Source organism: Lampetra planeri, chromosome 78 (genome assembly GCF_965212315.1).
Source record: "Lampetra planeri chromosome 78, kcLamPlan1.2.h2, whole genome shotgun sequence".
Classification (NCBI taxonomy): Eukaryota; Metazoa; Chordata; class Hyperoartia; order Petromyzontiformes; family Petromyzontidae; genus Lampetra; species Lampetra planeri.
The window spans coordinates 3567691-3592377 of record NC_136183.1 but is presented as its reverse complement, the minus strand read 5'-3'; the positions used below and the strand labels follow the sequence as shown (position 1 = coordinate 3592377).

Sequence of the window (24687 nt, the reverse complement as noted above, 5' to 3'; positions counted from 1 at the left end):
ACCGTGCGCGCGCGCTCACTGAGATCCGAGGTGAGAAGTTGACATTGTGGTGGTTGTTGTTGTTGTGGTTGTTGTTGTTGTGGTGGTTGTTGTTGATGTTGTTTACCCAGGTAGAGCCTCGCTCCGTCTCTCTCGTAGGGATATCAATTGAGTAGCAGCGAGGATGGAATCGATGTCCAGGTTGGAACATTACAACGCGGGGCCTAGCCATGCGGGGCCTTGCCTCTTGCCCTCGCCTGATGGCATTTGCTTTAATTCTCTGTTCTTTCGGTAAAGTCACGTAGAAGGGAAATAATAAAATAATAAAAATAAAACATCATAAAAGAATTCTCACGACGTTTCCGCTGCTTGCGTTGTGGCCGAAACGTCGTGAGAATTATTTTATTATGTTTAATTTTTATTATTTTATTACTTCCCTTCTACGTGGTGACTTTACCGAAAGAACCAAGAAGATGAATCCCTGCAGTCACGATAGCTTTAAATCGAAATTTAATTCTCTGCTAAAGTTTAATTTGTCTTCATCTGGCTCACTACTTTATGGGACCTCCTTTGCCAGTAGCAACATATAAGAAGAGGTTTCTCCACCTTTTTTTGGCAACAAAACAGGTCTTAAGGTTCGATTTAAAGCTTTCGTGACTGCAGATCTTAAGGTTTCGATTTAAAGCTTTCGTGACTGCAGGGATTCATCTTCTTGGTTCTTTCGGTAAAGTCACGTAGAAGGGAAGTAATAAAATAATAAAAATAAAACATAATAAAACAATTCTCACGACGTTTCGGCCACAACGCAAGGGACGGCTGCTTGCGACGTCGTGATTTTTATTAAAATAAATGTTAATGTTTTACCTACGTGACTTTACCGAAAAACCTAAGAATATGAATCCTTGCAGTCACGAAAGCTTCAAATCTTTAGCAAGGAATCATGTGTGCATTAACCACAATACTTGTGGTCAAAATGCGTCCTCTGGTCTAACACCGTTTTAGACGAGGCTCAAAAGAAAGCTGTCTCTGTTGTGGACAAATCAGTTTCAAGGACAATGCATATATTATCAGAGTATGTGTTTTGTTTGCATTTTGACCACAAGCAGTGCGGTTAATGCACACATGATTCATTGTAAAAGGTTTCAGTTTGGTGTTTTAACATCTTAACACACCTGTTTTGTTGCCATAGAAAAGGGGAACACCTATTATCATATTTTGGTACTGGCAAAGGAGGTCCCATGATGAATTTAGTTATCTTCTTTGCCCGTAGTGGTGGCAGCAGCAGCAGCGAGACGTTCAGAGACGTCTGCTGCTGTTTTTTCTGGCAACAAAACAGGTGTTAAGATGTTAAAACATCAAACTGAAACCTTTAGCAAGGAATCACGTGTGCATTAACCACAGATAACACTGGTCAACACACTTTATCATTTACTAGCGTTAAGTACCCGGCGTTGCCCGGGCGAAAAAGCCAGACAGACAAATGGACTTACACACAGACATCGACCCACACACATAGAAACACATCGACTTAGACGCACACACACACATATATGGTTAAACCCAGGATGGCTCGTTAGCAGGCCAGCCTAAATGTTTCCAACCGGCGAAGATGCTCCATTAGGGGGGTCCACGTTTCGCAAGCGTAGAGAAGGGAGGGAATAACCGTGGCCGAAAAGACCTGAAGCTTCGTGTGGAGCGAGAGACCAGGTAGCTTCCACACAGCGTTACGCAACCGATGAAAAGATAATGGCGCTCGACTGATTCGGAGTGAGACCTCTGCTGTTAAACCGGAGCCGGTCATGAGCACACTCGCCAGGTATGGAAATCTCTCCAAACTCTCCACTATTCCAACGGTGTTAAGGTAATTTTGGGGTGCTGATTCCAAATCTGGCATCAGTTTTTGTCTATCACATCGGGTTTTTGAGATATCAAATATTGCATTTTCAATAAAAAACTGCAGAAGAAAAAGATTAAATAAATGTGGATATCTACATAAAATGATGATAGTATAAACACACTATCCTAAAAATACAGCACCATATTTTAACACTAAAGCAGTCACTGACTCGCAACAACTTGCAATCATAAGTGACAGTTAATTTCGGGTAAAATCAATGAAAATGGGGTATGCCGATAGCATAAAATGAGATGTGAAGGAGCAAATATGAGATCAGATTTGGAATCGGCACCCTGAAATTAGTCTAGAACAGCTGCAAAAGTCCAGGCCAAAATTAGTTTTTGTTGACCAGTGTTATTGTGATTAAAATGCAAACAAAAAACATGCTCTGATTGTAAATGCATTGTCTGTGAAAATGATTGGTCCACACCCGAGACAGCTTTCCTTAGAGCCTAGTGTCACATGGTGTTGGACCAGATGACGCCAAAAGGCGCACAACTCAAGGACAAAGCACCATCAGAGTATGAGAGCTCGGGGTAAAGCATTTACACCATTGGAACCTCATTTGCCAGTAGCATAATATGATAATTGGTTTTTACCCTTTTATCTGGCAACAAAACTGACTCCTGCATACATTATCAGAGTTATGTTTTTGTTTGCATTCCGACTGCAGGTATTGTGGTCAATGCAAACATGACTCCTTGTAAAAAAAAGGTGTCAGTTTTGTTGCCAGATAAAAGGGTAAAAAAACAATTATCTTATTAGTATATGCATTGTCTGTGAAAATGATTGGTACACACCAGAGACAGTTTTCTTTCGAGTCTAGTCTCAAACAGTGTTAGATCAGAGGACGCCAAAAGGCGTACAGCACAAAGACAACGCCACTGTCATAACAATGAGAGCTCGGGTTGAGCAGCTACATCATGGGACCTTCTTTGCCAGCGTCAAAATATAAGAAGAGGTTTTCCCCTTTTTTCTGGCAACAAAACTGACACCTTTTGCAAGGAATCATGCTTACATTTACCACAATACTTGCAGTCAAATGCAATAAAAAAACAATACTCTGATAATTTATGCATTGTCCTTGAAACTGATTGGTCTACACCAGAGACAGCTTTCTTTAGAGCCTAGTCTCATATGGTGTTCGATCAGATGACTCCAAAAGGCGTCATCTGGTCGAATAGATTTATACAATTTTTCGTCTAGGAATATTTTTTGTATACGATGTCTCCCTGTTTATTTCTATTTTTAGTTTATTTGGAATACAGTCCAGTACTTATTTCAGTTGTGATGTTGTGAATTTTTAGTTGACGTTTACCAAACGCCATCACTTAGATCAGTCTTCAGTTTAGAATGTTGCGCTTTTAGCTTTCGCGCGGCAATTTCCAAGAACGTAACCTCCGCTATATGCAAATTTTGCTGTATTTTTTGTCTATTGATACAGCAGAGGTGTACGGATTTTCAACAGAAGCAAGATCTCTGCATTCTTGACTTAATTAAGGCCTATTGTACCATACAGAGGCTTGGGGCTTTGGGTTGTTATTTGTTTTCAAATCTATGCCTCTTCACACCTCTTAAATTGCGACAGCCTTTGCTAAATTTCAATTTAAAGCTTTCGTGACTGCAGGGATTCATCTTCTTGGATGAAGTCACGTAGAAGGGAAATAATACATATTTTATTCTTTTATTATTTCCCTTCTACATGACTTTACCGAAAGAACCAATAAGATAAAGTCACGTCGAAGGGAAATAATAAGTATTTTTATTATTTCCCTTCTACGTGACTTTACCGAAAGAACCAAGAAGATGAAGCCTTTGCTATGTTAGCTGAATTTTGTTTTTATAAATATTCCTTTTGCAGCCGAAATTGTGTTCTTTGTGTTTTGGGTTAACATTTATTCTTAAGATACTAGGGCTTTTACAGGCATATTTATAGGCCATTTGCCCTCTCATTGTGTGCCTTCATTGCCCGTGTGATGAATTGGAGAATATCTTGAATAAATTAATAAATGTAGACGTGTAAGTCATGTGTGACTGTGTATATATTCATTCCTCTTGTGTCTCGATACTAATGTAGATGGTTCTTCTTGGTTCTTTCGGTAAAGTCACGTAGAAGGGAAGTAATAAAATAATAAAAATAAAACAATTCTCACGACGTTTTGGCCAAAACGCAAGCAGCCGTCCTCAGGTGAAAACCAGGTCTGTTGAGGCAACAGCGTCTGAATGAAACAGCACACGTGCTTGGAGCATATATATAAGCTGGGTTGGAAAGAACCAAGAAGATGAATCTCTGCAGTCACGAATAGCTTTAAATCGAAATTTAAATAGAAATGTAGATGGTGTGGATATTTTTTTGTGTCTGCACCTGACGCTTCCTCTGACGTTTCTTCTGCAGAATTGGTCTGATGGAGCAAAGTCACTCAGCGCAGCTCGGTACAAAAATACAACAATGGGACCAGTATGCAAACAGCACGGATTTTCCTGGAAATTTGACACGGCACCAGAGAACTCCAACAGGAGAGAAACCCTTCAAGTGCACTGTGTGTGAGAAGGCATTTTTAGATTCATCACATCTTAAAATACACCAGAGAACACACACGGGAGAGAAACCCTTCAGTTGCTCTCTGTGCGGGAAGTCCTTTGCACTGTCAGCACAACTTAAACTACACCAGAGAACACACACGGGAGAGAAACCTTTCAAGTGCACCGTGTGTGAGAAGGTATTTGCATGGGCATCAGGTCTTCAGATCCACCAGAGAGCACACACAGGAGAGAAACCCTTCAAGTGCACTGTGTGTGAGAAGGCATTTTTAGATTCATCACGTCTTAAAATACACCAGAGAACACACACGGGAGAGAAACCCTTCAGTTGCGCTCTGTGCGGGAAGCCCTTTGCACTGTCAGCACAACTTAAACTACACCAGAGAACACACACGGGAGAGAAACCTTTCAAGTGCACCATGTGTGAGAAGGTATTTGCATGGGCATCAGGTCTTCAGATCCACCAGAGAGCACACACAGGAGAGAAACCCTTCAAGTGCAGTGTGTGTGAGAAGGCATTTTCACAGTCATCAAATCTTAAAATACACGAGAGAACGCACACAGGAGAGAAACCAAACAAGTGCAGTGTGTGTGGGAAGGCATTTTCAAGTTCATTTTATCTTAAAATACACCAGAGAACACACACGGGAGATCAACTCCTCAAGTGCACTCCGTGTGGGAAGACGTTTCCACAGTCACCACAGCTTCAGAGACACCAGCTAACACACTGGCATCAGATGACCTCCAAGGAGCGGAGTCTGAAATCGACTTGTGAAAGTGCTGCAATGAGTCCATCCCTCCTGAATGAAGAACCAGAAGTGAATTCCAGCTTGGACACTGTGAAATGTATCAAGGTGGATTTTGAAGAGGTGAAATGTGAAGAAGTGATGGTGAAGAGCGAAGATGTGAAGGTAAAATGTGAAGATGAAGACTCAACTCCAAAATGGGACCTTCACATCGATGTAGACAACGTGAAGCAGGAGGAGAATTCTGACTGTGAGGCAGAGCGAGGCAACTCTCAGGAGTTTGTGGAGGTGTGGGTGGACTTCTTAGACAATACAAAGTCAAATGCAGACCCGGTAGATGTGTAAGCTTGGGACAATGAAGCTCCAATAAATGCACCTTTGTCACAGACTAAAAGAACACCAAAGAAAGTACTGTCTGTGAAAAGACATTTGCACGGTCATCAGTTCTTCAGATCCACCAGAGAACACACTGAGAAACCCTTCATGTGCAGTGTGTGTGGGAAGGAATTTTCAGGTTCACCTGCTCTTAAAAATCACCAGAGAACACAGGTGTAATGATTGTGGTGTCGCTGCTGTGTACAGACGCACACGTGTGACGTCACTGCGTTACTATCACGTGGGTCTACACACACACATGACGTCATCCTGGCTGGAGGCGGGAATGACGTCAGGGCCGGTGCTGGACACGTGACCGAATCCGAGTGGGGGGCTGGGGGCCAAGGGGGACCTCGGGGGGCATGTGGACAGCAGGGGGGCTTCGAGAGGGTGCTCGAAGGGTGGCGTGGCCGGGGTGAGGCCGGGCACGCCGAGGCCCATATAAGCAGCCTCCTCAGGGGGTTCGAGGCTGCCCGTGCTGAGAATGAAGACGCCTCGTGAAGATGCCAAGAAGAGAAGGCCTACAGTGAGCGGACCGCCAGCAGCCACCTGGCTGGGTCACGCGAGAGTAGCTAAGAGAGAAGTGTGTGTTAGCTAGGGTAGGTCGGTGGTCACACCCTATGTGTAAAGTAAGAGTAATTGTTGAGTCACTGTTATGTTCATTAAGAAATGAGTGTTGTCTCCCAAGAAGTGTGTGCGCCTAATATGAACCCATTACACAGGCATCAGAAGATCCCCAAGGAGCAGAGGCTTGTGAAAGTCAAAAGTGCTGCCAGGCGCCCATCCTTAATGATAAGAACTACAAGAAAATCCCAGCTTGGACACTTTAAAATGTATCAAGGTGAAATTTGAAGAGGCGTAGGTGAAATGTGAAGATGCGGGCCAGTGAAGAGCGACGAAGTGACGGTAAAATGTGAAAATGAAGATTCAACTACAAAATCGGACCTTCACACCGATGGAGGCAACGTGTAGCAGGAGGAGAATTCTGACTGTGAGGCAGAGAGAAGCAACTCCCAGTAGTTTGTGGGAGTGGAGGTGTGGCTGGACTTCTTAAACAATCCAAAGTCTAATGGAGACCCGGTAGATGTGTAAGCTTGAGACAATGAAGCTCCAATAGATTCACCTTTGTCACATGCCTTTAATTAAAATAACGTGAAGTTGCACACTCAATTCCTAGGTTCAACCTGCAGAGTAAGAGCAGCCAGTATTTGTGGACATATGGGTTGGGTAGATCTCTAACCAGGAGTAAGAGCCAATAAGCTCCCAAGCGTTCACTATATTATGATAATATTTGCATTCATGTGGAGCTTAATTGCCCATAATAAGAACGCGTTAATTTCAATGTTTGGTGAAACCCGCCACTACGCGATTTGTTCTCCAACACACCGGTGTGCTGTACTAGTGTAGTGTAATAACGCCGATTGTTGTCCAGCAATGGCAACTGCGGTGGACAAATAATACACACGCCAGTGAGCATATACACGGGTTAGTCGGCAGGGCAGAAAAACTGGGGCAAGGGTCATGGAAGACCCCATCTGGAAGCTCCTGGAACCTGTTAGTGGTTTCGAGAAGGGAGGCGCGGCCAGGGCAGAGCCAGGCCACACTGGGTAGCATAAAAGCAGCTGAGAGTGGGAGCTCAGGGCTGTCAGTTTTGGGAGTGGGCTCATCTCGTCGTGGCTGTCATCTTCGCTGCCTTCGTCAATACCGGCTTGGCAAGATATTGCACGGCCGGATAGTTGTTGGCTGTCTCGGTCAGCACCATTGTTGTTACATGGTCAGGGTTGTGTTTATAAGGTGGCCCGGGAAATTCAGGGCCACGAGGCCCGCCAGCATTGCCCAAAGTGGAGGCTTGGCCGTGGCGGGAGGAGGACATGGTGGCTGTGGTGTGCGGCCTGGGGACGCACGGGAGAAGGCCCCCGCGGGTGGGTTGGCAACCGGGGAAGCCCCTACGCCCTGGGGTCCCACGGCCAAGTGTTTCAGGTGTGGTCAGCTGAGCCACATCGCCATAGAATGCCGAGGTGTCAGTAGGGTGCCGGCAACGCCACCGTAGTACTCCGACCTGCTGGCAACATTTTCCCAAGCTGCACCGGATCCGAGTCTCTGATGCTTTCCGTGACTGCCGTGTGCAAAGTGTCAGGGACTGGATCTGATTAGATGCTACTGCGGATTTCAGGGATGGGCCGTGCCCTTAGGCCATTGTTTTTTTGTTCCCATTCCTCGGAATCCCAAGGAATGCAAACCGCTGCCAAGGCGGGGGTGACCAGTGTCGAGGGCCGGCTCACGTGAGCTATCTTCTGGTAAAGGCAAACTCTCCCTTGTAAGGTGGGATTCGGGGGGTTGTGTATATTGTTTGGCTTGTGTTATCGGTTCTCGTGGGGGGGGGGGGGGGTGTCACCGTTATGCGGTCCCTGATGGGGTTCTTGCCCATGCCGCAGTTGCGCTGCTTGTTGGCGGTTTGTGGGGGGGTGCCGCGGGTTGTTCTTTTTGTTGGCGGTCCGCGGGGGGCGCCGGGGTTGCGCTACGTGGTTATGGTTCGCGGGAGACGCTGCGGTTGTGCTGTATGGTCGCGGGAAGTGTTGCAACCAAGGTTTTTTTTTGGGGTAAATTGTTTTTTCGTGTTGGTAGTGTTCCTTGGGGTTTGGGTTGTTCTGCCTGTCCACCGGTTGCAGTTGCAACGGCAACAGCGGTGGACAAACAGTACACACGCTGGTGAGCATATACACGAATGTGTCGGCAGGGCGGAGGAACTGGGGCAAGGGTCATGGAAGACCCTATCTGGAAGCCCCTGGAACCTGCTAGAGGGTTCGAGAAGAAAGGCGCGACCAGGACGGAGCCAGGCCACGCTGGATACAATAAAAGCAGCTGAGAGCGGGAGCTCAGCGCTGCCGGTTCTGGGAGTGGGCTCGTATCGTCGTTGCTGTCATCTTCGCTAGATATTGTGCGGCCGGATAGTTGTTGGCTGTCTCGGTCAGCGCCATCGGTGTTACACCGTCAGGGTTGAAAGAGCGCATTTATATTTACGCGATCTAACCCAAAGAAAATCTTATGGATGATATTGGTCGCGAAAGCCTACGCGTTAAACTTGCTTAATTGCCTCAGAAATTCGGAGTTTTGTATCATATATCATCACAAACACTCGAAGAGCACCCCTAAGTGGCAGCTGCCTACGTGTGGCATAAGGTGGCCCAGCACCAGCCTGCATGTGGGCATGAGTCTGCCAGTCAGGGGCAATAATTGATGTGTAATCTCAATGACACCAACATGCAAAGACCTATGTGTTTTTAATGACACCATAGTATGTTTTACATCCACTCTTTAAGAAGACGGTGGATATTTTGGTTGAAGTTACTGGAGTAGCCAGGGGTTCCTGTCGGATTTTAACCTTGAACCTCTGCAATAAATAGAGAATGCGCTACCACTTGGCTTCCCTCAATCTGAGTGTAGGCATGCCAGGAGGTGTTTCTAACCAGCGCAGATGTTCCATTTAGAGGGGTCCACGTTTCACATGCCTAGAGAACGGAGGGCATGACTGTTGCCGAGAAGACCCGGTGCTTCATGTGGAGCGACAGGCCAGGTAGCTTCCACACAGCATTGTAGAGCTGATGAAAAGATAATGCTGCCCGACTGATTCTGACCACCCACACACTGTACACATACGCAGTGTAGACGTATTGTGTACACAATGTACATACAGCATACACACAGTCTGCATATACACTCTATACGCAAACACTAACAAAACAACGACTGCCATTCGCCAATACGTGGTGGTGACGTCAGCATGGCGCTTGTACCAGGCTATGTGCACGTTACGGCCACGTGAAGTGTCGAACTCCCGCCGGCAGGAGGTCACAGGGCAGACTCAGGTGCCATGGTTCAACTGAGATGACTGGCCGATGCACCATCTGTGCCCCCTACTGTGCCAACAGTGTACACAGAGATGATTTAGAAAATCACTAAGTGCATCTTTACCATGTGGCCAGACAACCAAAGTGTCATCAACATATCTAAACCAAAAGGATGGTTTTAATGTACTCGAGGCAAGTGCTCTTGTTTCAAAGTTCGCCATGTACAAATTGGCTTAAATAACGCGATCTGACCCAAAAACCTATATTTTGAATAATATTGGTCGCGGAAGCCTGCGTGTTAAAATATGTCGAACATGTCTATATTTAAGTTGCGCATTTTGATGTGACGTCACATTTATCACCCCCCCCCCATCGTCACACATCGTCACAAATGTCTGACCGTCCCCTCCCCATTTGCGTGACGTAATTTATGGACGGCCCCACACGCACTGTATACACAGTTTGTACACACACACACTGTATACAAAGTTTGTACACACAATGTTCACGTTGTTGAGCTCACGCACCCAAAGAGTCAATGTTCAATAGATGGATCAATGGAATAGGAATCTTAATAAACTTAAACTCTAACCCCGCTCTCTGACGTCACTACTGCATTACCTCATCGGCGTGAGGGGGAGCTGTACCCGCTAGTGACGTCATGTCACCTCGTGTTGCCGCGTGACGTCACGAGACACCAGGAAGCTGCCGATCATCGTGCGCGCTCACTGAGATCCGAGGTGAGAAGTTCACATCTTGGTGGTTGTCGTGGTTGTTGTGGTGGTGGTTGTTGTTGTGGTGGTTGTTGTTGTTTACCCAGGTAGAGCCTCGCTCTTCTCGTAGGGATATCAATTGAGTAGCAGCGAGGATGGAATCGATGTCCAGGTTGGAACATTTCAAAGCGGGGCCTAGCCATGCGGGGCCTTGCCTCCTGCCCTCGCCTGATGGCATTTGCTTTAATTCTCTGCTTAAGTTTAATTTGTCTTCATCTGGCTGACTACTTTGAAACTTTGTTTTTTTAATTTATTTTTACAGTTTTTTTTCTCTTTCCAGGCCAAGCCCACTTCAGCTGCTATACCACTCTTGTTTTCAGAAGCGACCTGCCCACAACAAAGTGTAGCTATACAACACTTTGTGTAGCTATACTAACTCTATAGCAGTGTGTACTGTCTGTAGTAGTAGCTATACAAACTCTATAGCAGTGTACTGGCTGTAGTCGTAGATATACAAACTCTATAGCAGTGTGTATTGGCTGTAGTAGTCGCTATACTATATCTATAGCAGTGTGTACTGGCTGTAGTCGTAGCTATACTAACTATAGCAGTGTGTACTGTAGTAGTAGCTATACTAACTCTAACAGTGTGTACTGGCTGTAGTCGTAGCTATACTATATAGCAGTGTGTACTAGCTGTAGTAGTAGCTATACTATATCTATAGCAGTGTGTACTGGCTGTAGTAGTAGCTATACTATATCTATAGCAGTGTGTACTAGCTGTAGTTGTAGCTATACAAACTCGATAGTGTGTACTGGCTGTAGTAGTGACTATACTAACTCGATAGCAGTGTGTACTGGCTGTAGTAGTGTTTATACTAACTTTATAGCAGTGTGTACTGGCTGTAGTAGTGTTTATACTAACTCTATAATAGTAATCTTTGGTTCTTTCGTTGAGTCATGTAGATAGAAAACTAATAATACTAATAAAGTGAATAATAACGTAACTAAAAATAATAATAAAAATAACCATTAATGTAAACTGTAGCCTGGTTATTAAGTTTTGTGAGTGTACTGGCAGTCTATGATGTAGACTATAGAAATGGTTATTAATAACTAAGAATAAGTCTATAGACTGCCAGTACACTCGCTCAGCTGAATAACCATTGCTACAGTCTACATTATAGACTGCCAGTACACTCACCAAATTAAATGCTACAGCCTACATTATAGAGTGCCAGTACACTCACCAAGGTTAAGAATGATGCTAGTCTACATTATAGACTGTCAGTACACTCACCCAGCTTAATAACCATTGCTAGTCTACATTATAGTCTGCCAGTGCACTAATCGAGGTTAAGAACCAGGCTACAGTGCACATTATAGACTGCCAGTACACTCACCAAACTTAATGAGCAGGCTACAGACTACATTATAGAGTGCCAGTACACTCACCGAGGTTAGGAACCAGGCTGTAGTCTACATTATCGACTGCCAGTATGCTGACCGAGGTTAAGAATGATGCTCGTCTACATTATAGACTGCCAGTACACTCACCCAGCTTAATAACCATTGCTAGTCTACATTATAGTCTGCCAGTGCACTAATCGAGGTTAAGAACCAGGCTACAGTGCACATTATAGACTGCCAGTACACTCACCAAACTTAATGAGCAGGCTACAGACTACATTATAGAGTGCCAGTACACTCACCGAGGTTAGGAACCAGGCTGTAGTCTACATTATCGACTGCCAGTATGCTGACCGAGGTTAAGAATGATGCTCGTCTACATTATAGACTGCCAGTACACTCACCCAGCTTAATAACCATTGCTACAGTCTACATTATAGACTGACAGTACACTCACCGAGGTTAAGAACCAAGCTATAGTCTACATTATAGACTGCCAGTACACTCAACCAACTTAATAACCATTGCTATAGTCTAATCTTGATTTTAAGCTTTCGTGACTGCAGGAATCCATACTCTTTGGTTCTTTCGGTAAATTCACGTAGGTAGAAAAAATAATAGATCACGACGTTTCGATCGCAACTCAAGCAACTGTCATCAGGTGTGAAACAAACAGCAGGACGACTGCTGTCGTAGGAGAAAGAGCTGCTGCAACAAGAGTTTATATAGGATTTTGGTGGGCCCAACCCAAGGATAAGTGGGTGGAGCTAGAGAAGGAATTTGTACACAAATGTAAATGTGAGAGATTAGTATGTCAATGTGAGACAGCCCAGCCACCGGGGGTGTGCCAATGAGAAGATTAGCATGTCATTGTCAGAGAGCCCGGCAATAGGAACAAACAATCCCTAAGAGCAAGAGGTACACATGGTGAGAAAGAGACGCAGAGAGAGACACACAGAGAGTCGGAAATAACGGCTCACATAGGCAGGTAGGATGGAAACATCAGTCAGTTAAGACTTTACTTGGTTAATAACGTCCTTCCAATGATTGCTCAGTGTGTACCCATCTTCTCAGTTGAAGTTGTGTCTGTGTTTATATATCTGGATGGCTTCATGAACATGAACACATCTTTGATGATAGCCGGTGGGTTTGCAGAGTACCTTCGTCTTGGAAAAATCAATTTCGTGTGAGCCCACAGCGTTAAAACAATGATCAACAATGGCAGAGGTATTGATCCTACCGTGTTTCAGATCTGCCTTGTGTTCGCGAACACGGTCCGAGACATGTCGTTTCGTTTCCCCAATGTAACTGCTGCCGCAGCCACATCTCAGTTTGTAGACACCAGGGTATTGCATGTCAGGCATCACATCCTTCACAGATGGGATCTAATCACGGATTGTGTACTGTGTTGAAACAAACCTCGATCTTGTGTTTGTTTAAGATTTTTGGAAATATTTTTGGTAACCCCTGCTATGTTTGGCAAAGTGATGGTTTTGATTGGATCCTAAGATGGTTGTCTCCCCATGGCTGGGGAGACAGCTTTGCGGATTGTACGGTCAGAATATCCATTCATCCTGAGGGCTTGGTGTACGTGCTCCAGCTCACTGGCTAAGTGGCGCTGGTCGGAGATGCAACGGACTCTATGGTGTAGTGTTTTGATTAGGGAATTATCCTGGGCTGGATGGTGGTGGGAGTCAGGCTTTAGATTGGCATCCATGTGGATGGCTTTCCTGTAGACAGTGTCCCAACAAGCCATCAGGTCTCTTCTCGATCACAACATCCAGGAATGGTAGCTTGCCATTTTCCACTTGCATGGTGAATTTGATAGATGGGTGTATGGAATTGACGTGGTTGAGCGTTAATATGGCTACTATTATGGCCAGTACACACTGCTATAGAGTTAGTATAGCTACTATACTTTTTAGCAGCGTGTACTGGCTGTAGCAGTAGCTATACTAACTATAGCAGTGTGTACTGGCTGTAGTAGTAGCTATACTAACTCTAAAGCAGTGTGTACTGGCTGTAGTAGTAAGGTAGAACCCATTGGGGTACCCTCATTTTGTTTGTAGAATGTACCATTCCAGGTGAAGTAAGTGTTGGTAAGGCAGTGCCTTACCAAAGTTGGTACATCTGGGTTCAGTCACTGTTGGACCAAGTCTTCAATGATTGCAATGGTGTCAGGTACATGTACCTTGGTGAACAGGGAGTCTACATCGAAACTGACAAGCAAATCATCGGGAGACAGTGATATGTCCTTGATTAGTGAAACCAAGTGAGCTGAGTTAAATACAGCTGAGGTGGTCGTGCCCGTGAAAGGAAGCAGGGTCTTGGACAGAAATCGGGCCAGTTTGTAGGTGCGTGAATTAATGGTGAAAACGATAGGACGGAGCAGGGTACCTACTTTGTGGATTTTTGTAAGGCCATAAATTCTGGGTGGTCTAGCAGCCGAAGGTTTTAGAGAGAGCTGCTTGGTCGGTTTGATTAGAGAAGTCAAATTAGTGATGATATCGTTGGTTTTCTTGGCGAGGCGGTTGGTGGGATCTCTATTGATTTTGGTATAGCTACCATCATTAAGAAGGTCCTGAAATTTTGTTGTAAGTGGTTCTACCGATTTTAGGCTGTCGGAAATTGGGCTGTTACTCTGGTGGATACAAATCTTGTTAACATCTGACTTTTGAATATGTGGCTTGGTCTTCTTTTTTGACAGGAGGTTGAATTTAGCAATCAAGTTAACTTTACGTTTAGTTGACATTGAAGTAGCTGAAGAAACTGTAATGTTATCTACATGGTCCCAATCAGATGTGGACATTTTATCTGTTAATGCTAAGTGTGATTGTAAGAGAGTCTTGTCTAAATTATCAAGTTAAAATCGGAGCAATCTTATTCTCTCTGAGATTAGAGCTCGGCTGGCCCTAAACATAGTCTACATTATAGACTGCCAGTACACTTAACTCCGATTAAGAACCAGGCCTATCTACATTATTGTTTTTTATTATTTTTACTATTTCGATTTTTATTAACTCATTTTTTTATTAAGATTTTTCTATCTACGTGACTGTACCGAAAGAACCAATAATATAGTACTTAACAGTGCTGTGATAAGGCCTAGTCCCATGCAGGGCCCCTGGCCTCGCGCATGCGCAGATGGGTGCTTTGGCGCGCGCTCAGCGTAGTAATATAATCATTAATAGTACTAAATTTTATACCATGGAACCTCCTTCGCCTTTTGGCGTCCTCTGGTCTAGCACTGTTTGAGACTAGGCTCGAAAGTAAGCTGTCTCTGGTGTAGACCAATCAGTTTCAAGGACATTGCATATAGTATCCGTGATTTTTTTTAGCATTTTGACTCGAAATATTGTGGTTAATGCAGACATGAATCCTTGTAAAAAGGTTTCAGTTTTGTTGCCAGAAAAAAAGGGGAACAACCCTATTATTATTATTATATTTTGGTACTGGTGAAGTATTGGAAATGACGGCAGGAAACTCCTTGACGGGTAACACACTTTTTATTAAATCTTGACTTGTCACAATACAACGTGTGGTCTCTATTCTTCCGACGGCACACTTTACTTAACTCGTGTAGGCTCTCTGCCTCTGGCTACACTCTTCACTTAGCTCGTGTAGACTCTCTGCCTCGGGCTACACTCTTCACTTAGCTCGTGTAGACCCTCTGCCTCTGGCTACACTCTTCACTTAGCTCGTGTAGACCCTCTGCTTCTGGCTACACTCTTCACTTAGCTCGTGTAGACCCTCTGCCTCTGGCTACACTCTTCACTCGTCTCGTGTAGACTCTAGGCCTCTGGCTACACACACATCACTCGTCTCGTGTAGACCCTATGCCTCTGGCTACACACACATCACTCGTCTCGTGTAGACCCTATGCCTCTGGCTACACACACATCACTCGTCTCGTGTAGACCCTATGCCTCTGGCTACACACTATGCATGCTGACACTGCATGCTCACCTTACACTCCGCCTCTGGGTTACACAGAGTCCCGGTCCCCACAGGACAGCGGGACTGGGTACCGCAGGGCCCTATCTCTTCCTCTCCGTCTTCAGTCTTCGCTGGTTACACTCTCCCCTTACGCCTGTGTGCATCACCTTATATAGTCCCTCCTCCCGGGAGACGGAGCGGATGCGGACCTCGATGTGAGCATCGCTCCTTAGTGAACCAATCACGACGCGCTATCTTTACGATCCGCTTTCCCCCAGCGCGTGTTTCCACTCACCAACCAATCACGCCGCGCTGCCACCCGATCACTCCCTCACCAGCGCGTCACCGGCACCCAGCCAATCAGCACCACACAACCCACGATCCCGCGCTGACCCCTGATCCCTCACCGTCAGCGCGCGTCACCACACACCCATCCAATCACGACGCGCTGGCACCCGATCGCTACCCCAGCGCGTATCACCACTACACTGGCAAAGGAGGTCTAATGATGTAGATGCTTACCCCGAGCCCTCATTACTTTGATAGTGCATTGTCTTTGAGCTGTACGCCTTTTGGCATCATCTGGTCTAGCACCAATTGAGACGAGGCTCTAAAGAAAGCTGTCTCTGGTGTGGACCAATCAGTTTCAAGGACAATTAATATATTATCAGTGTTTTTTTGTTTGCATTTGGACTGCAAGTATTGTGGTTAATGCACGCATGACTCCTTGTAAAAAGGTTTCAGTTTTGTTGCCAGAAAAAAGGGGAACAACCCTATTACTATGACAATGCATACTATCAGAGCATGTTTTTTTGCATTTTGACCACAAGTATATGTGGTTAATTGCAAAGGTTTCAGTTTGGTGTTTTAACATCTTAACACCCGTTTTGTTGCCAGAAAAAAATGGGAAAACCTATTCTTATACTAAATTGTTAATTTAACTACTTTAAAGTTGACGGACGCAAAATACGATTAGCGCTGGCTCACCACGGGGCTTATCGCATGGTACCCGGGTACTTTTTTTAAACAAAACTCCACGGTTCGTGATTCAAATCCGTCACAAGTTTCGTATACATGTAATAAAGGACTCTCTCTCAGATGTCGATCACCGTTGTCCTTTATTGGGTTCGTAGAATCTCGATACCACGGCGTCCTCGCTCAGGCTCGTGTCCCTCTCGACGACCTCTCCACGGCCCCTCGGCTGCTCCGATATGCAGTCTCCCTGCTGCTCCGATATGCAGTCTCCCTGCTGCTCCGTTAGGCAGTCTCCCTGCTGCTCCGCCTTGCAGCCACACCGCTGCTCCGCTCTATAGCTTCACTGCTGCCCTATATACAGCTAGCCTCCCACAGCCGCTAGCTCTCTGCGTCTGACACCGATGGCTAACGATGTCGACGTCTCCCACCGCGTGGCGACCGCGCCACTCTCTCCGGATTGAACATTAATTTATGTATTTCTGCATAATACAAATAGTATTATTTTCAACACACTTTGCTATTATAGCTGAATTTTTCTTAAATATTCCTTTCATAGATAGACAGCTTAAATTGTGTGCTTGGAGTTTTGGGTAAACATTCATTTTGAAGATACTAGAGCATCCAGGCATATTTATGACCATTGGCCCTCTCATTGTGTGCCCTAACAGCCCACGTGATGAATTGGGGAATTATTTTCACTATATCATGAATATATGAATAAGTATAGATGTGTAAGTCATGTGTGACTGTGTATATATGTGCATTCCTCTGTGCCTTGATACTGACGTAGATGGTGTGGATATGTTTTTCTGTCTGCAGCTGACGCTTCCTCTGACTCTTCCTCAGCAGAATTGGTCTGATGGAGCAAAGGGACTCGGCGCAGCTCGGTACAAGAAGGAAACTATGCGACCAGCATGCAAACAGCACGGATCGTACTGGAAGTTTGACACAGCACCAGAGAACTCACACAGATAAACCATTCAAGTGCACTGTGTGTAACAAGGCATATGCACAGTCATCAACTCTTCAGATCCACCAGAGAACACACACGGAAGAGAAACCTTTCAAGTGCAGTTTGTGTGTAAAGGTATTTTCAGGTTCATCTCCTCTGAAACGACACCAGAAAACACACAGGGGAGAGAGACCCTTCAGGTGCCTTTTGTGCGATAAAGCATTTGCAAAGTCATATCTTCAAACACACCAAAGAACACACACAGGAGAGAAACCCTTCAAGTGCACTGTGTGTGAGAAGGCATTTACAGAGTCATCACTTCTTAAAATACACCAGACAACGCACACCGGAGAGAACCCCTTGAAGTGCACTGTGTGTGAGAAGGCATTTTCAACGTTATCACATCTGAAAACACACCAGAGAATGCACACAGGAGAGATCCCCTTCAAGTGCACTGTGTGTGAGAATGCATTTGCACAGTCATCAAATATTAAAATACACCGGAGAATGCACACAGGAGAGAAACCCTTCAAGTGCAGTGTGTGTGAGAAGGCATTTGCAACGTTATCAAATCTTAAGCGCCACCAGAGAACACACACAGAAGATAAACCCTTCAAGTGCACTGTGTGTGAGAAGACATTTGCACGGTCATCACATCTTCACGACCATGAAAGAACACACACAGGACAGAAACCCTTCAGGTGCACTATGTGTGAGAAGGCTTTTGCACGGTCATCACATCTTCAGAGCCACCAGAGAACACACACAGGAGAGAAACCTTTCAAGTGCACTGTGTGTGGGAAGGCGTTTGCAAAGTCATTAAATCTTCAGACCCACCAGAGAACACACACAGGATATAAACCCTTCATTTGCAGTGTGTGTGGGAAGGCATTTTCAGATTCATCTACTCTTAAAAATCACCAGAGAACACACACAGGAGATAAACCTTTTAAGTGCACTCTGTGTGGGAAGGCGTTTGCACAGTCATCACATCTTCAGACCCACCAGAGAACACACACAGGAGAGAAACCTTTCAAGTGCAGTGTGTGTGGGAAGGCATTTGCACAGTCACCACATCTTCAAAGACACCAGAGAACACACACGGGAGAGAAACCCTTCAAGTGCAGTTTGTGTGGTAAGGCATTTCCAGGTTCATCTACTCTTAAACATCACCACAGAACACACACAGGAGAGAAACCCTTCAAGTGCAGTGTGTGTGGGAAGGCATTTTCAGGTTCATCTACTCTTAAACAACACCAGAGAACACACACAGAGAAACCCTTCAAGTGCATTCGGTGCGGGAAGGCGTTTGCACAGTCATCAATTCTTCACACCCACCAGAGAACACACACAAGAGAGAAACCCTTCAAGTGCACTCTGTGTGGGAGGGTGTTTTTAGATTCATCTGCTCTTAAAACACACCAGAGAATACACACAGGAGAGAAACCCTTCAAATGCAGTGTTTGTGGGAAAGCGTTTGCACAGTCATCAAATCTTAAAAAACACCAGAGAACACACAAGCATCAGAAAATCCACAAGAAGTGTAATCTGAAATCAGCTTGTGAAAGTCAAAGTGATGCAATGACCCCATTGTTCATGAAACAAGAACCAGAAGAAAATCCCAGCTTGGACACTTGGAAAGGTATCAAGGTGCAATATGAAGAGGTGAAGGTGAAATGTGAAGACGTAACAGTGAAGAGTGTAGAAGTGAAGGTTAAATTTGAAGATTCAACTCCAAAATCGGACCTTCACATAGGTGGAGGCAGTGTGAAGCAGGAACTAAATTCTGACTGTGAGACAGAGCGAGGCAACTCCCAGGAGTTTGTGGATGTGGAGGTGTGGGTGGACTTCTTAGACAATACAAAGTCAAATGGAGACCAGGTAGATGTGCAAGCTTGAGACAATTAAGCCCCAATGGATGTACCTTTGTCACAGGCCTTTCTAATGAAAATAATGTGAAGTTGAACACTCAATTTCTAGGTTCAAACTGCAGTGTAAGAGTGGCCAGTATTTGTGGACCTGTGGGTTGGGTCGATCTCTAACCAGGAGCGACTTAAGTGTTTTGTATCATATCTCATCTTAGACACTCGATGGGTGCCCATAATGGGCATCTGCCCCTGTTTGTCACAAGGTGATTGTTCACTGGCCTGCATGTGGATATGAGTTTGTAAGTCTGGGGCGGTGATTGATATGCCAGTCTGATTTGAACCTTGAACCTCTGCAAGAAATAGATAATGTACTACTAAAATAATAAAAAATAAAACATAATAAAATGAAATAATTCTCACGACGTTTCGGCTACAACGCAAGCAGCCGTCTTCAGGTGAAGAATGAGACACTACCAAGCTAGGAGCTTATATATAAACTGGGTTGGAGGTGGAAGAGCGCCTTAACAAAAGGAATGTGCATATGAAGAGGAATTTAGCATATTCATGGGAAATGCGTAGGAGGTGGGAGGGGGGGTTTCAAAGTCATTATTCCCATGCATTATGCAGGATCAGCAGCACCAAGGGGGGGTGCAGGGAGTAGCATTAACAAAGGAAAGGAATGTTAATGATATGTAGCTGCAGTTACTAAACAACCACGTAGAAAACTAAAGTATAAACTACAAAAAAAACTAAAGTATAAACTGCATAGCACCATCAGTATACTTACTATACTCTACAATAAGCTGAGTTACTAACAGCAAGTAATACATTACAATTCTACGTCGTAAAAATTATATAATATGCTTCCATCTAAACTTTATTCTCTTACATCACACGAGCATATACCGTACTATATACTGCCATAGATAAACCCAACATTAAATTATATACTGTATTGCTATAAACCACCCTATACCTTATACATTTCAACATAACACTATGTATTATTCTACCCACCCTAATGTGTATCGAAATGGTTTATTACGTCCTTCCAGTGATTGCTAAGCCAGAATCCATCTTCTCGGTTAAAGTTGTCTCTGTGTTTGTATATGTGGATCGCCTCATGAACGAATCTCTCATGATAGCCAGATGGCTTGCAGAGAACCTCTGTCTTGGAGAAGTCAATGTCATGTGAGCCCACTGAGTTGTAACAGTGATCTGCCACGGCTGAGGTGTTTGTCCTACCGTGTTTCAGGTCTGCTTTATGTTCACGGATGCGGTCCGAGACATGTCGTTTGGTTTCCCCAATGTAACTGCTACCACAGAGGCAACTTAGTTTGTAGACACCAGGGTACTGTATGTCTGGAACCACATCTTTTACAGACGGTACCAGATCACGGATTTTATGTACTGTGTTGAATCGGACCTGGATCTTGTGTTTAATCAGGATTTTGGAGATCTTTTTTGTGACCCCAGCAATGTAGGGTAAGGTGATGGTCTTGAAAGGCTCCTCAACAGGATCCTTCTTGATGGTTGGAGTGATGGCTTTGCGGATTGTGTAGTCGGAGTAACCATTAGCCTTAAGAGCTTGGCGTACGTGTTTGAGTTCACTGGAAATGTGTTCATGGTCGGAGATGCATTGGGCTCTATGATATAGAGTCTTGATGAGGGAATTCTTCTGGGATGGATGGTGGTGGGAATCCGGTTTTAGATAAGCATCCGTATGGGTGGCTTTCCTGTAGACAGAGTGGCTCATTGAACCATCAGGTCTCCTTTTGATTAGGACATCCAAAAAGGGTAGCTAGCCATCATTTTCGACTTCCATGGTGAATCTGATGGCTGGGTGTATGGAATTGATGTGGTCGAGAAATTGGTCTAGAGCAGGCCGGCCATGTGGCCAGATGACAAAAGTGTCGTCTACATACCTCTTCCATAAGGTCGGGCGTAGAGTGGCAGTCTGGATGGCGTCCGTCTCAAATTTCTCCATGAAGATGTTGGCTACAACCGTTGTAGCCGAAACGTCGTGAGAATTATTTCATTTTATTATGTTTTATTTTTATTATTTTATTACTTCCCTTCTACGTGACTTTACCGAAAGAACCAAGAAGATGAATCCCTGCAGTCACGAAAGCTTTAAATCGAAATGTACTACTACTTAGCTTCCCTCTATAAGAGTGCTGCATATATAGGCCTAATCTCGTCAGAGATCAACTTGTAAATACGTTGTAACGTGATGCAGTACATTTCATTATAGTAATAAAATGTTGCCAATGTGCCTTTTGATTATTTTGAATCATAATTGAAAGAATACTTGTCTGTTTCTGTACGTACATGCAACATTTTGTGTATTAATGTCAAACATGGAATATGTGATGTCAGGACAAATATCTGTTTTGGTGGTAACCTGTACATAAACTCACGTAAGAGCTGTTATTTTTGTTATACGGGTCAAAGGGTATTTTTGTGAATCAGGACGCATCTGACTCTGAGGCAACTCATTGTCTTTGAATTCTAGATTTGAAGCTTTCGTGACTGCAAGGATTCATATTCTTAGGTTTTTTTTGGTAAAGTCACGTAGGTAAAAAATGTTAATTATGTATGTAAATTTATTTTGTTTTATTTTTTATTAATTAACATTTTTTACCTACATGACTTTACCGAAAAAACCTAAGAATATTGTCTTTGAAATCGGGAGCATAGTCGGATCATTAATCTAACCTAAAAGTCTCATTTTTTGTCCGTCCATCCGTCCTCGTACGCTCGCGGGGGATTTGGCTCTCGGACCGTGGGGTTTGTCGAGACATTTTTTTGCCGGGAGGCATGCCCCGAGCCCCGCGGTTGGAATAGGCATTTCCGTTTTTCGTCCCTAAACTTTAAAGCGGTTTAATGATCGATGTAGTGCGATTTTATTTATTTATTTAGCACGCCGTTGCGCATGCGCGAGATGCTGACCGAGGGTTGCCCCTTGCAACGGGCAGCGCGCCGTCGCTGCAGGGTGGACGCCATTTCTCACTCGCGTTAAAAATATGCGCACACATTTACACGCGACGCTGAGGTAAATACATCAAAGTTTCACGTCCTCTCCCCCCCCCACCCCAATGTGTGCAATTACCATTATAGGGTCGGTAGATAATAAAATTATAGAGATTAGACAGTATTATTCTAGCACGGGGGGGGGCAGGGGTAGCGGCCCCGCCCCCAGTCTCGCCCGGCTGGGCAATCTAGGCGAGGCCGGAGGCTCTGCACGGTACTAGGCCTCGACACCCCACTCTTGTCAGGCGAGGACTTTGTGCTATAGAGTCGATATACCCAGCGTTGCCCGGGAGAAAAATATATTTAAAAACTTCTGAAAACTTAAAAACATAACATACCAATGAAAATAAAACGCTTTAAGAATATTTTTTAGACCTGAGCGCGCCAAGAATCGATTCTTTGAATCGCGCAAAGGAATCGAAGGTTGTAGATTCCTTTAGAATCGGCCTATTCCCGTTTAATATAAGTTGGTTATACTGGTAGGAACGAAGTGAACCAGCCTACAATAGATTAAATCGTCCATCCATCCGTGTAGCAACATCGCCCCCTACTGCAAACACTTGGCAGGACCCTACAAAAACCTTTAGACTCAGTGACGCTTTCCTGGCTAAACAAGTGTAACATTCCCTTATATTTCCCTGAGATAGCTTTTAATTAAAACATTTAAATTAAAAATTAACTCACAGCGGCCTAAAGCCTACAGCTAGGCCTAAAGCCTAAACTAGGCCTCAAACTCTCCCTTCGTGTCGTCCAATTAGGTCTAGCAACATCGCCCCCTACTGCAAACACTTGGCAGGACCCTACAAAAACCTTTAGACTCAGTGGGACTTTCCTGGCTAAACAAGTGTAATAATACATTATGTTTAAATTCTTTGGTTATTCGTTCCTATCAGCCCACCCCGCAGGGTCCTGTTAGAGTTGATATAAACTGCTACCAACGGGAAATACCCGGCGTTGCCCGGGGGAAAAATAGATTTTAAAAAAACTTCTGAACTTGAAAGCATAACATATACAAATGAAAAGAAAACTCATTAAAATGAAACCCAAGCGCGCCAAAATTCGATTATTTGTGTACTGGCAGTCTATAATGTAGACTGTAGCCTGGTTATTAAGCTGAGTGAGTGTACTGGCAGTCTATAATGTAGACTGTACAAATAGTTATTAAGCTGGGTGAGTGTGCTGCCAGTCTATAATGCAGACTGAAGCCTTTTTTTATGAAAATGTGAAATCGACGTGGCACAGAAAAATAAAAATGCCTGCTCTTGCCCAGAAATAGTTCACACGTACAACCCCCACATCTCCGAGGCCACCCGTGTATGTACAAAATGGCGGCCCCATGCGAGACCTGCATCCCCACGGCTTCTTGCGCGCTCCCAAAATGGCGGCCCAATGCGCGAACATCTCCGCGGTTTCCCGCGCGCGTACAAAATGGTGGCCCAACACGCGAATATTTCCGCGGTTTCCCGCGCGCGTACAAAATGGTGGCCGTATGCTCTAAGGCAGGGGTGTCCAAACTTTTTGCAAAGAGGGCCAAATTTGATAAAGTGAAGATGCCCGGGGGCCAATAGTTCCTTCTGACATTTTTACCACAAAAGTTACTTGAAAACACTGTTATAAAACAATTATCATTGTCACAATTACCTTTATTTTTAAAATGACAATGTAACCAAATATAAGCCGCTCAGGCAGACATGAACAACTCTAAATACACAATTCTGCCTTTCATTCAGTCAGATAACATTGAACAAACTGTATACAATACCTTAAATTTCCATGAGTTAAATATATTTGCCTCATGAACATTTTAAACAGGAGTTATAAATAATGCAAAGTGGTCTGTTATCATTAAACTTTAAAACAAGTGAATTTTGTCTTTTACAAAATCTTTCAGAAAGCAGGAGTTTGTGTCACATCTACAGGTACATAACATCAACAGTTATAACCAAATCTTATTCAAGAGTTTAATAAAAACAAGTGCCATAAGTTCAAGTGCATTAGTGTGCTTTAGGCTTTTCACTGTTAATAGTGACAGATGTTACCGTTCAAAACACTCAATTTCAGATTGATCAAGGAACAGATAACTTGCTGACATAAATGAGAAGGGTGATACATCTAGATTTCAGTAAAGAGACCAGGTCAGGCTTGAGGGCAGTGGTTGAGATGCATAAAATGCCACGCAATTTGGAGTCACTCATCCTTGACCGAAATCGGTTCTTATTTAAATTCATGACTGAGAATGTTTGCTCACAAATATGTAGAGCCGAATAACCACAGAATTTTCTTAGCGAATGACCGCATTTCTGGAAACCTGCTTTTGTCCAGCTGCCGGTATAAGTCAACAAGAGAACTGCTGGTGTTTCCGGCGGCACTCATCGTCAAACTGCAGCTCAATGAGCTCCAGATGCAGCTGTGGAG

General features: G+C 44.3%; 1 protein-coding gene across 1 annotated transcript; it reads left to right on the top strand.

Annotated features, from left to right (window-relative positions):
• The first annotated feature begins 346 nt into the window (after positions 1 to 346).
• On the top strand, positions 347 to 24138 carry LOC144738230 (uncharacterized). Its single transcript, XM_078621224.1, has 3 exons — positions 347 to 2412; positions 4272 to 5505; positions 17255 to 24138. Exons 1-3 carry the CDS (start codon positions 2339 to 2341, stop codon positions 19268 to 19270), a joined length of 3324 nt encoding a protein of 1107 aa, XP_078477350.1. The 5' UTR covers positions 347 to 2338; the 3' UTR covers positions 19271 to 24138.
• Positions 24139 to 24687: the final 549 nt, after the last annotated feature.